Source organism: Fragaria vesca, linkage group LG2, assembly GCF_000184155.1.
Source record: "Fragaria vesca subsp. vesca linkage group LG2, FraVesHawaii_1.0, whole genome shotgun sequence".
NCBI lineage: Eukaryota > Viridiplantae > Streptophyta > Magnoliopsida > Rosales > Rosaceae > Fragaria > Fragaria vesca.
In genome coordinates, this window is record NC_020492.1 from 29,522,415 (window position 1) to 29,541,060 (window position 18,646).

General features: G+C 37.7%; 1 protein-coding gene and 1 pseudogene across 1 annotated transcript; both read left to right on the plus strand.

Moving 5' to 3' along the window:
* The first annotated feature begins 7,301 nt into the window (after positions 1 to 7,301).
* Positions 7,302 to 16,591, plus strand: LOC101291115 (nicalin-1-like). The gene is made up of 14 exons (XM_004291647.1): positions 7,302 to 7,757; positions 8,197 to 8,366; positions 9,127 to 9,230; positions 10,649 to 10,715; positions 12,148 to 12,240; positions 12,322 to 12,486; positions 12,600 to 12,740; positions 12,828 to 12,905; positions 13,449 to 13,561; positions 13,640 to 13,700; positions 14,265 to 14,432; positions 15,317 to 15,418; positions 15,812 to 15,901; positions 16,024 to 16,591. The coding sequence occupies exons 1-14, from the start codon at positions 7,475 to 7,477 to the stop codon at positions 16,084 to 16,086; spliced, it is 1,698 nt and encodes a 565-aa protein (XP_004291695.1). The 5' UTR covers positions 7,302 to 7,474; the 3' UTR covers positions 16,087 to 16,591.
* A 1,281-nt stretch (positions 16,592 to 17,872) lies between these two features.
* The window catches only part of LOC101302529, a 6,385-nt pseudogene continuing 5,611 nt past the window's right edge, over positions 17,873 to 18,646 (plus strand).

Consider the following 18,646-nt stretch of genomic DNA (forward strand, 5'->3'; position numbering starts at 1 on the left):
ATACATAGATCTAGTCTAACTACATATCCTATTGGCATAAGGCCAAGGCACACAGGAAGAAGATCTAGAAAGATACAGAATATCCTAGAACACTTCCCCTTGTGCCGCGCGCTGATATGCCGATGGTGCTGATCTGTTGCCTCGTCAAAAACCTCGTCAAGTCACAAAAACTCTGTGGGAGAAAAACTAAACCTTGATCGTAGGAGAAAAAGAGTACAACGCACCTTTCACATTTGATAGTGACATGTATGTATGTGCAAGACTCCCCCTGAAGTTCGCACCTCCCCCTGATCTTTACATCAATCATAGGGCTCTTCCTGATTCTTACTAATCACAGAAATTTCAACAACTTAGCATGTCAATGCTCTTTAACATGTCTTCAAATGTGGCATTAGGCAATGATTAACTAAATCATGCCGTATTGTCCTCAAATGATCTTTTACACTTAGATCTTGAGGAGAAGGCCACTTGTGAACTCAAAACATAAGTTCGTGCAGGAAATTAGATTTCCGCGCAGCATGACCTTCAGTTACTAGAACAGTCGTAACTTCCTCTAGGAAATACATATGAACGAACCGTCAACGGTTTTGGAAACTAGACTCATTTAGCTTTCCAACCGTATATTACACAGGTTCTGGTTCGTCAGGAGCCATTCACAAAGTCCCGTTGAAGTTGACTGTTTTGCCAAAATCAGATTCTCGGACAGATTCATCCTACTTTACGAAATGGCCATCACTCACTCAGTATGATAGGTATGATCAAATGGTTGGTGTCCTTGGAAAGTAGACACATAGACCTTTCCAATGGTACCAATTTCACCATTTTCCAGTGAGTGAGATTTCATGTATGTCCCGTGGAAGTTGACCTACAAAACTTGGCAGATTCTGATTTCGCTATTGATATGTCTTTCTTATGTAGGGATATAATAAGCCTCAACCTTTCATACCATTAAGTATTGGAAAAGGAGTTACTGCCATTACATTGGCGTTGCGTGGACGCATAGCTACACTTAGCTTTACAACTTTTTATAGCGAATGAGATGTCAAGTCTTTCGTATTGTGTTGAGTACATTGATGCGTCTAATTATACTTAGATGGGAACTCCATCTCTTAACACATATTTGTCATCTTGCTTTAGACAAAACAACAGATCTCTCTTTAGAGTAAAGACTTTGACTAATCATGGGAGTATATGTAGGTCTCACTTTCGTTAGAGCGCCTAAGCCGATTGATGAAAAATCATCATTAATACAGTCATCGAGTGTCTTATCGAGACCGTGTCTTCCCAAGATTTTTTTCTTCGGATGTTGATACATATTGGCATCTCTTGATCCATCAAGAGTCCATGTAAATCCGAAATGAACACGCAAAGGCATAATTCACCATATCCCTTCCAAATCAAGTGCGTTTCAATACATTTAGCAAACACATGCTCCTGTGGTTTGGAGCCACTTGATTTGGATTAATGAAGTCTGTTCAAGACCTTCATGCATATCTCTGATCCCGTAGAGATGTTATTATGACCACATTCATAGGCTGCTTGTTCAGTTATTCGGAAACTACCAAACTGACAAAGTAATGGAGTTCAATGACATCCATTATGAAAACATATTTTATCATAGTCGATCTCAGTGCGTGTTAGTGAGAGACCTTACGCCATAAGGTGAGTCTAAGCTCTTGTTCTCACTACGCTATCTAACAAAGACATAGTTGATAGGGTTTAGCTTGCAGTGTCAGCATCACCTGCCCAAAGACCTATCTCTTTGTTAATGTTGGATCGCATCTTTCCATTAGGCCAATCAACTAAGTTGATATCCATCAACGAAAGGTGGTTCGATAGTAGACTCATTATCCCACGTCCTTATGTACATTAGTGTAATACTTGTAGAGATCTCTATATGGATTGGATTTGACATTGAGGCGTCCCCCAACGATAATCACAATTCAGACTTCATGAGACGGATTTGAGTATCACTAATCAATGGATTAGGTTGTGCCAAGCTTGCTTTCTTCCTAGTGCGAGAAAGTATCGAACCTAAGGGCCTCCCTCCTTTTGGGGAGCCACACGGCTTTGTGACACCAATTTTGCCACTGTATGGCGTCACTATATCACCATCCATGGTGATGGCGTCAAGACCAACACCTTTTGGTCGCACCATATCCTTTTGTAGGACATCAATCCTTGTAGACATATTTGCAGTATGTGATCTCGTCACTTTAACACTTTAAGCATTTGGGATCAAGATGAGACTTAGTGGGGACAAACCACGACAATTCACGTCGTTCCACTTGAACACTTGTGTTCTTATCTCCCCCTAACGGCGGGAATATTGTCTCATCAAAGTGACCATCTGCAATATAGCGGTGAAAGAGATCGCCTGGCAAGGTTTCTACATATGTGGATTATAGGTGGAGGTTCACATCCAACCTAAATACTTATTCATCTCAAACGACCCATCATTGTGCGTAGTGACGGTGCGATTTGGCACCTAGAATAAACATTTAGTTGAGCTCAAGGATTGGAGATCCGTTTCAATCTTGTTTGAGCTCAAGGATTGCAATCCTGGTACACAGTCACGAGCTATAGTACAAAAATATTCAATGATGGTGGGTCGTAGATGAATAGTAAAGCTGTGTGCAAATATTGCATAGCCTCAAGACGCAATAGAAAGATTGGTGCGCATCAATAATGTTCGAGCGACAAGCTAAAGTTGCTTAGTCGTAGCCTCGGTGAGACCGTAGTGCGTGTGAATATGGGGTACATGACACTTCAACTTACATCCCGATAAACTTCTTTAAAGAATGGGTAGTGAGCCCGTAGAAGCATAAGCAGCATAAGCAGTAGATAATAGTGTAACACATGACCAGTGTGTTAACACTTCAACCAACACCATAAAGCATAAAATGTGTCCGCAAGTTGGTTGTATCTATCTACATAATTTTATGTAAGAATAGAATGTTTACTTTTGTGTTATTTAGCGTAGGAGGGTCTCACTCCTAATTTAGCTAAAGAATAGGCTTTCAAAACGAGTAATAAGCATTGCAGGGGGCCAATGCGACATCGAGGAAAGGCCGGTGCACCTCAATTGCTTGAGGAATTGACCGGACGGCCTCCGGGAAGTTGGAGCCGTGTTCGGGTGACGTCAATGTCCCCCGGGTCACCACCATGCTTCATGGTGATGCTAGATCTCGAATGTCTTCGTTTTGAGCGGAAGAATGAATGTTCATGAGAATTTCTCAAAATTTGGACCATTATATCTCTTCGAGGATGACCTTAATTGGTCAAAACCAAAGCCTATATGAGTCAGTGTCCCAAATATCATGTTTGGTGACAACATGAGATTCGATATTCGAATCATAGTGACATACAGTCCACTAGATTGACTCATGAATTTCTCCAAGATGCGCTTCAGTCCGCATTCATGAGAAGGCATACACAAAAGAATTCTTGTTCATTCTCATAATGTGTTTTCAAATGAAAACTATTAGCAGAAATGTCTTTAAAGCTCAATATGGTTCGATTGCCTCTCAATGCATAGAGGGTATCTGTGACATTGATTATGGTGCCATGAGGCATCAAGATATAAGCTAAACCGCGTCCTTGAATGACCGGTATGATTCAATCATTGTAGTTACAGAAGATTTACAAATGCACAAAATCCAAAGATAGTTGCCGGTTTCTTAGAATGTTGTGGATAGTTCCACTATCTGCGAAGCACTCAATTTCTCGATGAGACATATCTACAAGAAGGAGTAGATAGGCTAGTTAATAGTTCCACTTGAACCATTTAGAAGGATTGAAAGAAGCTACGAAAAACTGCAATCCCGAGAGTGCATAAAAATGTCCGCGCAGAATGACCTTTGCGCACTAAAACAGCCATAACTTCTTCGTTAAAATAGATATGGACGAACCGCGAAGAGTTCTGAAAACTACACTCGTAGAGCTTTCCAATGATATAAAGCTCACTGTCTGGTTCGTCCGGAGCTATTCACAAAGCTCAAACAAAGTTGACTGTCCAGAAGGGACATATTGCTGTTTTTTGCAGAATTGGCATGTGCGAAGCTGTGAAGCTTGCAGGTGGCGTAGGCTTTTGCCTTAGCCAAAAGTGACGTGTGTATGATCAAAACCAAGTCATTTCGGTGATTCTAAGGTCGTAAACTCCATGACTAATTAGTAAAAGCTCCCTGACATGAACATAAACTAACTCAGAGGACCTAGAGGATTCGATCATGATGATAATTTTCCGGTTTTGATAAGTCTTCAACGTCTTTTGCAAGACGGCAATTGGTTTAATAGCTTAGGGGATCCAAAATCAAAAGATTTCGGTAACTCCAAGTCAGTATGACCACGCATGTCCGTGGAAGGTCGGTAGTGCGAGGCACACTTGAAACCACTATCTCCTTAATTTCGGACAATTCTAAGACATCACACTGAGCTTGGATGAGCTTAGTTGAACAATTGATGATGGAAAATTCGCTAAAGGGTAGAAGACTTAACTTAACCGGAAACACATGGTCGATCCTCACTGAGGATGCGGTGCCATAAGTAACCTTCAAAGGAAGGGACCAAAATCGGCACAATATGCCATGTTTCTAAGGACGATGTAAGAATGTACATCTTGTTTGTAAATCAATATGAACCATAAGAGGAGAATAGTTTCACTTCGAAAAAATTCTCAAGGCATTCATTATTGCCAATGTGAGTACATTAAGGTCTCAAATAGATGAAAGACGTCAATACAACGCCTTAGTACATATAGCTTGGAATGAAAATCAATGTCTAGCCGATGACGTCAAAGTCATGAGTAGCTAGAGCAGGATCCGAATCTTTGAAATTCGCGATCATGAGGATGACCTTCTTGTCCTCAAATTGATTTTCCATACCTTTTTGTATGCATTCACAATTTGAAGGAGTTTGACAATCTTGAACCAGTGATCTGAAGATCCACAACGGTTGCATTGTCATGAGCTGACATGAGTAGTTTTGACAAAATGGTGTCTAGACCGGGAGTGTCGCTATTAGAGCCGGCGACACCTCCCCCTCTTTTCTAGACATCGGCACGACGTTTTCTGCCGTTGCCATGACCCATATTGTTGTCCCCACATTAGGGGATAATTCTAAATAAGTTTATCACATTAGCGTATATATACAATTCCCGTTTGTATGATCAAAATCAAATCTCGTTGGTAATTCCAAACCAACGTGGAGGACCTAGAGAACTTGATGATGATCGAATCCGCTAAAGGTTATGGATCATGATGCCACAAAAGATCATTGACAATATGTAGTCAATTAAGGTGGTAAGCAATCCACTTGACTAATATCTCAACAAGTAGAGTTATATGGACGTTTCAAGAAACGCTCCATGAGTGCATTCCACAGTACTTTGTGGTTATTACTTTTTGCACAGATTGCCATTGAAGGCTTGTCGATGTGGCGTGTCAAAGACTTTGAGCGCATGAGATGTGAAATCTCGGCATCTAGGCTTGTTAGCCTAGGGGTCAAAATATGTGGTTTAATCCTTTCCAGTGAAAGGTTCCACAGATAACAAGCAAAGATTCGCCTTAGGTATCGAGTACCTCAAAACTCAATGAGCAAAATGTTACGTTGCTCTTGCATACAAAACCAAGCTGTTATAAGACTCGATAGAGGTCACAAACAATGCTTTTAATGGTTTGTCCTTCGGATTGATCATAAACAATTCGGAAAAGCCGCGAATTGATCAAACACAATTAGGAAAAGACCTCGGATTGATCAAACACAATCTGGAGAAAGGTCGGGGTTGATCATACACAACCCGGACAAGGAAGCAAGAGTGATCAAACACACTCTTGACCCACGAATAAAATTCCGGGATTTTTGGTACCTGCACACACAAAATCCCAAGTATAGAATGGAGATGGAGAAGGGAGGAAAGGATTTTATCCTCCCCGAGTTATTGAACTTGGAAAAGTTTAAGGTTTCAAAACATACCTTTCTGGTTTCTTTGGAAGACGAGCAATCTTGAAATCTTTGGTTTCTAGAGGCTGCCGAGAGGAGAAACAACGTTTCGCTACTTATACTTCGAATTTGGGGCTGAAAATTTGATAGGAGGAGCAGTTCTGGATGGGGAAACTGCTGTCAAAATTTTAGGTTGATCGGAGCAAGGGAAGGTGGTGAACCGGTGGTCGGTAGTGGCGGCGGTCTGAAATTTTCTGGCGGCCGGTTTGGAGACTTTCCGGCCGGTTCTCAGGGTGAGGCTTGCGGCGTTAGATCCGGGACAGAGAGAGCTTTCTGGGGATATAAAATTCCGGCGGAGGGCAGTCGGAATTTTGGTCGGAAATCGAGAAAAACAAGGCTGCCCGATTTTAAGGTTTAGAAAACAAATGGTGGGCTATTGGCTCTAGGGTTAGAACAAAGTGCATGATAACGTGATGAAGGATAAAGTGTAGAGACAAAGAGATAACAAGAGAATCATCATCTTATTTATTGATAGGAGCCCTTTATATAAGGAATTACACAATACCAATATGGTAAGGATATGAATACATATATTTAGTCTAAGTACATATCCTATTGGTATAAGGCCAAGACACACATAAAAAATATCTAAGAAGATACAGAATATCCTAGAACAGAAATTGAATTTTGATTCACAAAGATGGAAAGAAAATCAATTTCAAAAAAAATTATTGATATCATAATTGTGACCCTTAAAATCTGATAAATTTCCCTTATTATAATGTTAGACTCCATTAAGAAATAAATTTAATATAATTCATGTAATGTAACTAATCTATCTATAATTATTGCCTAATTTGGATTTGAGAAGGATAAGATTATATTTTGACCTAAGAATGACATGACATGATTTTTTTAATTGATGATGTGTCTAGATGACATGCCATGCAGTGACGGAGCTAGGATTTGTTATTAAGAGGGGGGGTTGAGATGTAAAAGATAAGTTTATGTATATGACACTTATTTATATATTTTTCTATTTTTGATGTAAAATCCTATTATAAAGACATTACTTCATGTGGAAGACACTACTTCTTTTGGGGGGGGGGGGGGGGGCATTTTTTAACTTTGCCCTAGTTAACACGAGAGCGATGTGTACTGGTAGTAACATTCTGGTTTGACATTCAATGAAACACACAATTTCCTATATAAACCAACAAAAATCTTCCTTACGGGCGGCCATGTCTCAAAGAACAAACATTAGAAAACTCTAAACACGACGATAGATTCAAGGAAACTGACCCTCATTTTGTTTTTGTTTTGTGAAAAAGTAAATAATAGAGGCAAATATAAAAAAACCAATATACAAAAATCATGAAGCAAGTAGCGGAGTTGCAGTGTGAGAGTCAGCCCACCCTAAACTAACCCAACCCCTTCACGGCTTCACTCTCGTCCTCCTAGTCTCCCACCTTATTTACATCTCTCTCTCTCTCTCTCGGATCCCAAACCCTAGAGAGCTGAGAGTAGATCGAGAATGGGCCATGGGAATAAGCCCGGGCAGCGCCAAGTGTTGGAGTCCGTCTACTCGGCGATCGCGCTCTTCTTCATCCTCGTCGCCTGCGTCGAGCTCTGTGACGCCGCCACCGTCGTCGACGTCTACCGCCTGATCCAGTACGACATGTCGGGCGCTCAGTTCGGATCTCGCCTCGCCAATCTGAATCACCACGCTGGCTCCCTTCACTCTCCTCCTGGCTCTGATCTCTCTCGCACTGTCCTCATCATCCCCTTGCGTGACCTCAACATCACCTTCGTCACAGGTACCCTACTGCTCCCATCTATAATCTCATTCAAGATTTTCTAGATTATTAGTTCGGAACCAAGCGAAACTCAAAGAATTAGAGTGCTAATGTGATTACTATTTGATTAGTTTCGGAGTGAGGATGTTCTTGAATTTGTATTTTTCAGTGTGAGTTTGTTTGAAAAATGATGTGGAGCGTAGGCTAGGATATGTGCTTAATGCCAGGTCTATAATTTCCTTATACGGGTGAAATGAGCATTTCATTAGTGAACAAATGCTTTTTATTAACTCGATAAGATATTTTAAAAGGGATCATGGATGTCGTATGGTGGTTTCCTGAAGATGTTTGATGCAATTGATTCTTAACCTGTAACTTAGTTATAGTGGCATTGTTAGTTGGATGATATGTACCGACCTTTCTATGGTAATCGCTGATGAGATTGTTGATCCTATGGCAGAATATATTACGCAGAAGCAGCCTCTGGGAGGCTTGCTGATTTTGCTTCCCCAGATGTTTAGGCCTGAAAATATTGAAATGGCAAAGAGTAGTCATCAGACTGATGGAGATGATCAATTGAAGACTGTTTTGGCTGAACTTGAAAAGCTACTTATACATTCCAAGATACCTGTGAGTCAAACTGACTTAACTTTTCTTATTCTTTCTACAATCATGCAGTTGTCTTCATCCGTTGCAACTTCTTGTCTATGATTTTGATGCTTATGCCTATTGATTTTGCATTATCTTTCTATTGTTGTACTACTTACAATGTTCTTTAAACTATTGATGGAGATTATTCTTTTGTCTTTTGCTTTTTCAATTTTTTTTGTACCTTCATTTTCTTTGGCCCTCATGGATTCAGCTTCTGATATTCAATTGGTTTTTTCTTTCTTAATTTAAATAATAAGTTTTTCGTTATTGTTTTTTATTTTAGTGAATGCCAAATATCATATGATTTAAGGTCCTTAGTTTCATAATTATACGTATCAGTCAACAGGGCTTTGGTTGCAGCTACCAAAGTCAGTATCTCAGTCGACATGACTGTGTATGTGTACAGTATATGTGGTGTGCTAGTCTTTTCTGTTTGCTGTACATGCTTAACCTAAAATTGAAGATTTCAAGGGATAATCTCAAAATCTATTTTACTTCCACCTACTACATTTTATCCTAGAACTATCTATATCTCGATGCTTGCAAATAAGGCTGAGATGCTGATGCTCATCCACAATTTTTTTTACACTATCTGTTGGTAGATCCAAAATGTTACCTGGAGTATTTCTTAATCTTTTAGGTTATTTACTTACTTATATGAGTTCTATAATTTTTCAAATGTTCCTCTAAGGTAAGCATGTCTAAAGAGTAATTTTTGTGGTGGTATGTTCTATTACAGTATCCTGTATATTTTGCTTTTGAAGATGATGATATTGAGGCTGTGTTGGCTGATGTCAAGAGGAATGATGCCAGTGGCCAGCCTGCCACCGCCACTACTGGAGGGTAAGTAAACAGTTTTATGTGGAGACTGTAAACAAACAGCTTCATAAGAGACAAGCTATGGTACTGGGATGTATATCCTACTTTTATTTTACATGTACTTGAACAAAAATTACAATGTTATGAATCAAATTACAACATTGAGAACAAATTTACCAAATTTATTTACACTATTTATATGAAGTTAAACAAAATTACAACTATGAGAACAATTTGGTGAAAAAGTTGTAAAATGATTGTACATTTTGTAATTACAATTATTAGAACAAGATTACAAACAATACGACTCAACATTACAACTTTGACTACAAATATGTTGTCACATTTGTAAATGTAGGTATCACATACGGGTAGGTACCATAGAATTTCCCGCTTCATAATATAATATGGATATTATCTACAATGAGATGAATCATGTTTGTTTAGGTAGTCTTGGTAAAATTGTAGTTCCAGCATAAAACAACGGATAAGGATTGCCAAAAAGGATAAGTAATCGAGTGGAGTTTTCAATACAGCTGAATAAATCGATTTGGGAAGACTATAAACCGATAAAAGTACAATATTTACCTAGTTGTACTTTTGATATTACCCAAAGAGGATTTATACTTGTTTATCTTCACAAGGAGATAGCTAATCATATTCAAATTGCAATTTCTTTCGGAAATTTGGATTGGTTGTTAGTTATATTCGGAGTGGTAGGGGCTATTCTTGGAGTTGTTCTCTTTCAGTTTGCAACTTGACCCTTGTATGGGTTATTTGGGGGAAAAATAATATATCTGTGAATGTAATGATCACAGTATTTTCATCCCTTGGGTTTACAGTAGCTTGTTATATTCATAAGCTTTGACTAGAAGAATTAGCTGCTACTTTGGAAATTTTGATTGATAGACTCTCCATGCATGGTGGAAGCTGGATGCTAGAATTGCAGAACTCCTTGATGGGTTTATTGTATCTATTGGTTTCTTGTATTTTGTCTGGTATTATTGAATCACATTACTGGTTATAGTCAAACTTACTGTACATCTGGGCTTTAATAGAATCAGAAACCTAGACATCGACCCGTGTGACACCATAACCAATTTCATTAACTTTAAGGTCATAGCTCCAATGGTGTGAATAGTTGCTGGCGTAAACTGTCTTCTATCTGACTAATATATTGAGAGATACGAATTAGCTGCTTTCTTATCATTTTCGTTTGTTCTTTTCAGATCATCATTATCATTGTCATAGCTTTTTTCTTTTATCTTATTCCTTGTAGTTCTTGTTTCTCTCTCCACTGATCTTTGTTGCGCTTTGAGTAAATCCTAAAAAGTAAAATTTTTTTTATATAATGCATGCTGTTTGCAGTGAACTTGATCAGATAATGTGTAGTTGTTGTGTAGAACTCTTCTCTGATCCCTTTTTCTGATGATATATTGCAGATACAAGCTTGTTGTTTCAGTTCCAGAACCTAAGAAACGTGCGTCACCCACCATTACAAACATTCAGGTGCAAATTCAAAAAAGTCGGTTGTTTCTTATTTTCCCCATCTCGTTTTCTATTGTTTGGCAGTGTCTTAAAGTTGGATTTCTAGATTACTAGTTTATATGAAACATGCCATCATAAAAAATTTCCATATGCTCTTGAATCATTATAACAGGATCCATTAAGTTCAAAGGTTCGGTAATAACTTTAGGACGTCTGTTCACATAGGCCTTCACAGACCGTCTGCACATGTAAGTTTTTTTTTTTTTTTTTTTTTGGCAACTATAATTAATTGTTTCATGTTATGTTATTAAGTTCCAAGGTTATGTGTTATTCTGCATTTTTTGTGTGTTTAGCAACAAAGGTCATTTTATTTCAAAAAGTTTCTCTTGTGGATGTACACCTGGTTGCTGTTATGTCCTATTGGCTACAGTCTTGTGAGCTGCAGAAGTCTTATTCTTATGCTGTTAGTTTTGCATTTAGTTTAGCTGCTTAAATTAAGACTGAATGTATGTATGATACTATTGGTTACTGATGGCAGTAGTTGCCTAGATGTACTTAATTTTCTTTTTAGTAACTTTAGAATTTGAGGAAATAGATTTTCTATGCATCAATGAAGAATTAAAACATTTGTTAGTAGGAATAATCAGGCCCGTGGTTGGTTCTCATGTGGTCTGGGGTTCAAATCCCCCACAGTTATCCACTTATCCTGTATCCTAATTAGCGTAGTGTGTGGCAGGATGCTCAGTTTGAGCTCAGTCAACAGGGTTTGGGTGATTTCTGGGATCAGAATAAGGGACAAAAAAAAGGAGAAAAAGAAAACCAAAAGAAGTGAGAGAAAGAGAATGAATGAAACTTTGTTAAAGGCTACTGGTGGCTGACATAAGTAGGAACAAGAGATCATAGAAGTGAACTAAAGAAGGAATACGATTACTTTTTTCTTTGAATAAAAGGAATAAGATATACTATTGTGATGCATTATAAGATTTAATTTGTATATAAACATTACAATAAAATGACTTTGTTGCTTTCTTTTTGTTGGTTTGTATGTTTATTTGGAGATGAGTTAATTGAAGTTTTATTCAACGTTTTCGTGTCTGAAGTAACTCTCATCACCCAGCACTATTATGGTGTGAACCTTTAGAAGTAATTCAAAACTCCCTTTCACTCTCAAAACTAGATGAGGGTAGCCTGTTGACTTGTGAGAGCTACTTGTGAGTCAACATCAGATCTCAATTTCTTAAAGTATTTGGCACTGTTAGATGGTAATTGGGCATAAAATATTGATTTCAGTTGATATTTTTTGTGTGATCAGCATTAACAGAAAATCTTTGTAAATTGAAAGAGTTTGTGCATTATTTCAAACTGGGAAATCATTCTGGAAGACTGAAATTGCAATTGATAGAGTTTAGCTGCTTTGTCTTATATGTAAATTTAATGTTTCTTTTGAATTCAGGGATGGTTGTCTGGGTTGAAAACTGATGAAGGCACAAATCAACTTCCAACTATTGTTATTGTAGCATCATATGACACATTTGGGGCAGCTCCTGTAAGTACATGTAATGACAAATCTCAAATAATGTCAGCTGCTGTTTAGCGTTAGAGGTGATTATATATATTTTTTCTGTAGTCATTATCAGTGGGAAGTGATAGCAATGGAAGTGGTGTTGTCGCCTTACTTGAAATTGCTAGGTTATTTTCTGTTCTTTACTCAAATCCCAAGACAAGAGGAAGGTACAATTTGCTTTTTGGGTTGACATCTGGAGGACCGTATAACTACAATGGAACTTATAAGGTGCTAACAATCTCTTACTGACAACTTCCAATTTTCTCTTTTTTTTATTTCTTTTACATCTTTAGTTTGTTATCTCTTGTCTGTTTGTTGCTTATGTTGCTTGTATTTTATAGTGGCTCCGGAGCTTTGACCAACGCCTTCGTGAAAGTGTTGACTACACTATTTGCTTGAATAGTGTTGGCTCATGGGACAAAGAATTGTGGCTTCATGTGTCTAAGCCTCCAGAAAATGCTTACATAAAGCAAATTTTTGAAGTAAGCTAACATCATTTTATAGGATGGAGAACAATTATTGTTGACTTGGACTGAGCGATGCTACTGCATCTTATGTTATTCTTGTAGGGTTTCTCTGATGTAGCAGAAGAGTTGGGCATTACAGTTGGTTTGAAGCACAAGAAAATAAATATTTCAAATTCTCGAGTAAGTTGATATACTTAAAGTACCATGTCTACCATGTTAATGGTGAAAAAACAATACTAATATGTCATGTTACGAGATCAACAATTCAATACTGTATAACAGGGATTCTGTGTTTAAATTTAATGCTCAATGCCTCAAACTGCATTGCTTATATTGTCGAGTCAGTTTCTTTTACTTCTTTGGAATAGTGTAATGACTATTTATCAAGTCTGGAAATAGCATATGTTGTTGTGTCCATGTCATGAACTTGTTTTTCTATTCCTTGTTGCTAGGTTGGTACTTGAGAAACTTTCCGCACTCATAAAATCAGTTCAACTACTGGCTTTGACTTTGTGTTCGTATTGCTCGTTTATTTTCAAAATTTATTTGTTGGTAATTTCTGGTTCTGGGAACAGCATAAAACTGCTTAGTTTTTGTTTCCTGTGTGCTTGTCAATCCTTTTGTCAGTTTGTGCTTAAGTCCTGGTCTATTAATGTGCTTTCCTATTGCGCACCTACGCTCTAGGGTGTATAACAAGGTCGTAAACCTTCTTACCTGCTGTAGGTAGCTTGGGAACATGAGCAGTTTTCACGGCTGAGAGTTACTGCTGCCACCCTTTCTGAACTCTCTGTTGCTCCTGAACTGTTAGAAAGCACTGGAAGTCTGCTTGATGGCAGGTTATGTTTTCTTGAGCTCACTTCATGTACTCATGTTATTGTATAATAGTCTTTTGCTGAAATCTTAATTTGCTGCAGGCTATTTGTTGATGAAACTGCAGTTATTAAAAGTGTCAAGTTAGTTGCTGAGGGCCTTGCGGTAAGGTTATCTTGTTAGAATACATTTTTTTTTGGGGTATGATTTTCTTTCTGGTTCTTTGGCTACTGTACCTCTTCTTGTTTCGCATACTATATAATTTAGTATCCTTTTACTCTTTGTTACAAGAAAAGTAATGTTTATAACTATATCAATGTCTAAGTTAGAACCTGAAATTTTTTAGAGGACAGCAAATTTGTGGAATATTCTGTCTGCTATACAGCTAGACTGGTCTGGAGAGACATAATCAAGTGTCTATCGTTAAGTCTTTGTGTGCCTTGATTTAGTGCGGTGAAAAGTGGGGTACCATGTCATTAGAAGCTTTTGCATCAAAACATTTAGAAACAAGCTCTTTCTAGTACCTGAAAAGCGCATGTCTATTCATGCTCAAATTAATTTATGGCCGTGTATATGGTATTAGTTTCTTGAACAAGAAGTATGTAATGTATGAACTCCAAATATGAAATTACTGACTTATAGCATTGATTACTGAACTAGTTTATAACTGAATGTCCACCTTAGTTGGTTACAGTCTCTAATACATTGTTTTCCTCTCACCACATGCAGAGGCATATATATGGTCACAAAGGAAAGAACATTCAAATCTTTGCAGAAAACAGCAGTTTGGCAGTTAATCCTTCATACATAAAATCATGGTTGGATCTATTGTCGCAAACACCTCGAGTGGCACCATTTTTATCAAAGAGTGATCCATTTATCTTGGCATTGAAAAAGGTTTGCTTCTTAGTTTTCATTATTTTTTTTTCCTCATGTTTGGCGTGTGCAATTGTGTTCACATACTGGTGTGGTGTGTGTTTGTGGGGGAAAGCTAGTTTCAGCACACCATTTATATGTATATGTAGGCCTGATCTCAAGTGGACTTCTGGATGTGGACTCTGCAAATTAAACCACATTATTTGAATCTTGAGTTGTATGGTGTGGCTAAATCTGCGAAGTTCACATACGCGTGTTGTATTTATGTGTATACATATTTATAATAGTTGCATATAATATGCCAACTAGTCTATAAACGAAGTTGCAAAGTTAAAATGTTAAAGGAAGATGAGAATTGTGCTTAAAGGATGTGCAGTGTTGGGCAGTCTCTTGGGTGGCTTTGGAGAGAACAGAACAGGAAGATCTTTCAGGAGCTAGGGGTGAGGAGGTTGGGATGGTGTTCAAGATATTTGTGTTCCTTTCGGCATCTGTTTCTTAAGAATTTAGAGATAGCTCGTCTAATGCTATATAAATATATACACTAACAATAATAATTGGGTTGGAATCTGGTACTCTGTGATACTTTTAGCTTTTGTGTTATTTGGTTCTTAGTTTTATCTGAACACCCTCTGTTTTCTTAGTAGATGGTTTTAATTTTGTAAGAGATGAATGTGAATATCACTGTTTGTAAGAGACGATCTCGAACCTTGTCCCTACATATCACTGTTTGTATTGCTAAAAGTTTATGTTTCTCGTCACACAAGAAATACAATATGAGGGGAATAGGAAAAGCTAGCGTGTTTAGGCTGGCAATGCTATGATAGTCAAGAAAACTCATTTGATGACATTATTAATTCTGCAACCATTGGTATGTTTCTCATCAAATCGTTTATTTTTGTTCACAGGAGTTGGAAAATCATACTGATGAGGTGAATGTGCAGCATGAGGTTCTTGATGGAGTGTTTACTTTCTACGATCCAACTAGGGCTAGCCTTAACGTATATCAGGTACTAATTTTCTTATTGAGAGAAAGAATGGTGCCAATGTTGATATGAAATTTATGTATTTGCTTATTATATATCCTGTGTAAGACTAGTATAGTCGAAGTTACTTTTTCATTTGTTGGTATGTGTTTCATATTTGCTACATTTCTAGATAAAAAAGAATGATCTTTAGATTCTTACTGATAGATTCCATAAAGAAACTGCGAATTTCGTGTTTAAATTTACCTTTTAGATGACTATATATTGATGCTGTCCTTCCAATCGCTCTATTTGTGAGCTAGCCTTAATAATCCTCAAGTTTAATTAAAACTCTCTTTTGAATTTATTTTATGTTCCAACTTGTTATATATTTGGCAATTGTATGTCACATCCTCTATTCAACCAACTTTATTTCAGGTCGCCAGTGTGACATTTGACTTGCTGTTGCTTCTAGTCTTGGGATCGTATCTGATAGTTCTCTTCAGTTTTCTTGTTGTCACAACTAGGGTATTTCTTATAAGCCTTACACTATTAAAGAAGAAACATTTTTATTCTGCCACTCGTTTTATCTGTAGTAGTTTTCAAGGGATTAGATGATAAGTTGCTGACAATTGCTAATGCCTCTGCAGGGTCTTGATGATCTAATTAGCTTATTTCGACGACCTCCCTCACGTAAAGTGAAAGCAGCTTGATTAGCAAAAGTCGGATATGTCAGAACTTTGCTTTTCTGGCACTGAAGACTGAAGAGTCTCTATGTGGCCTAGATTTGATTGACGAGTTGTTAGTAGTTCCATTCTTGTTGTGTTGGTTAGTTTATGTCACGAGGATCATTCAGCTGTTGGTATTAGGGAAGAGGCTTATTTAAGACTGATTGGACCAGACTTAAGCACTCAAGGTGAACCATCAACGCCATGAGGACATTTTTGTTGAGGTCCATATTCTGTTGAACTGACTATTTAGGTATGTGCATGAAGGTGTAATACCAACCAAACAGATGGTCAAAAGGTGAAGATAAAATGATTTTTCACGGTTTTACTAGATACATGACCAAGTTGTAGCAAATGGATGCAGTTTTAGCTGTCAAATTATTTCTTTGGCTGTAGCAAGGTTACGAGTAGCCAATTTATGAGTGACCTTTGTAGTATGAGCATAATGGCTTTCTTATGATTCTTTTAAAACAGTTTGAATCATACTCTTGGTCCGTATGATGTTTCATGCTGCAATTTCTCGAAGGGTTCGGATTTGGCATACGCAAAGTGAACCTATTGTTTCCTATTCAGCCTACAACTTTGGTATCATTCTCTTTCGAGTCATCTCGATTAGTCTTAGTTACGAACATGGACCAGACTTTGTTACGATATGACCTAGAATTCCTACTGAGGAATTAAATAAATTTTGATTTAGCGAATTTTCGATTACCATTCTTACAACTCTATTCGATCAACATTTTTCTTGAGCTTCCAACGACCGCTAGGAATTTCCATTCCGCCTATTCTTCGCATGATCCATCTTGAGATCAATTCTCTGCATATCATTGAAAACTGGTCCAACATGAAACAGTGATCTCAGAGGTCTCTTGCTCGTAGTTTCGCCAATATGAGAACACAGCAAAGGCTTATCTTTGCTTTGATCATAGACAGATACGAGTTGTGAAACCCACAAGTTTGGCTCAAGACAGAAATGTTTGGCAAGCAGATCCTGCTTCTAGTTACAAGAACACTCTTTCAAGACTTGACAATTAACTGCAATATATATTGAAGCAACATATATGTTGATTATCGATAGACCTGGAAACCAGGTTGCTCGCAGAACCATCAAAGCCTAGGCCTAGCAACAACCTTTTGTCAACATTTTGATGCCAGCTGACCTGCCGTGGAAGCTTCCACTTCATCTTTTTTTCGGTTCCTTACGTTTCAAAGTTCATACTGACCGGTATGCATGTCTTCAATTCCCTCTTTTTTTTTTACTAACCCGTTACTGGCAGCGAACGCTGCTCACTCAGATCAATTGTTTATGGCAGCGGCTGCTTCACTTCGCTCAAATTTTTGACCCATTTTTGCTAATAACTTTTAATGAACCGAGACCTTTGGACACCCCTAGGCGCCTAGACCCCTTCTTATTCGATCTTTAAAATGGTGAGATGGAGAAAAAGGTACGTTGTGTGAAGTAATAGGATCAGTTGGACGTACTCGTACTTTGAAAAGTGAAAACTGATAAGTCATTAGCACTAGTCGTACTAGATGACATGGTTTACACTTTACGGTCCATTTCTAAGAATTATAGTTAACGATCAGCATTATTTCGAAATATGAGGTGGGAAAATAAAAAGAAATGAAAAGAAAATGTCAAAAGATGAGGTATATATGAGAAATACATGCACGTATGCACGTACATGAGAAGTTGAAGCTCTTCGGACGTGAACCTGTTCCAGAAAATGAAGAGGTTAATTATAACATCTCTCTTTGCAGCTCAATCTTAATGACGCTTTCTGATGATCAGGAGAGAACCGCTTGGCTTGTGACACTCTTTTCGCATGAGCAACTTACTACTACTGACGTCCGAGCTAGACAAAGTGATTCTCAGCGAGATCAAAAAGCATCTCTAGATGCATGTGTGTTGGCTATACCTCAAACTTACAAAGAACAAGCTGAGAGGGTGGTTGAGGGAAACGCTAGCTCAAGGTACGTACGTTGTATGAGCTATGAACTAAAAGAATCATCAGTTGGTCTCCTAATAACTTCAAAACTGATTAATACTAGTCGTACTAGATTGCATGGTTTATAATTTATAGTCCATTCTAGTAACTATTGTTAACATCAGCATTATTGAGAGATATATGGAGTAAGAAAAATTAAAATTAAGAAATCAAAACAAACAAGTCAAAAGATGAGATAGCATGCAAGAAAAATAGCAGATTGCAAGTCTACATTAAAATTCATTGTTGTTATCTGAAATTGGAAGTCATTGGTTATTATATATATAATTTCTATATCCGAAGAAAACATAATGTGATCGATCTTTGCTTCTGTATTATATGCTTATTGTGTCTTTATATGTGTTTGTCACACAGTTGTATACACACGATTACAAGGTGTTAGGGTTTGTGTATATATAGCTGCTGGGCTATAACTTTATAAGTACCATATATCGATCGAATTATTATAGCAGGGAGATCGAGCTTCCATAAATTTGAGCACTAAACCATGGCTGGCTTCTCTTTACTCTGCTGCTGCAAGAAGGTATACGTTCTCG

What these genes read in the sequence shown, in the direction of transcription:
- LOC101291115 (XM_004291647.1), top strand. Translation starts at nt 7,475, where the DNA reads ATGGGCCATGGGAATAAGCCCGGGCAGCGCCAAGTGTTGGAGTCCGTC. An exon ending in ACACATTTGGGGCAGCTCCT is followed by an intron (nt 12,241 to 12,321) that starts GTAAGTACATGT and finishes TTTTTTCTGTAG; the next exon opens with TCATTATCAGTGGGAAGTGA. An exon ending in TTATCTTGGCATTGAAAAAG is followed by an intron (nt 14,433 to 15,316) that starts GTTTGCTTCTTA and finishes TTTTGTTCACAG; the next exon opens with GAGTTGGAAAATCATACTGA.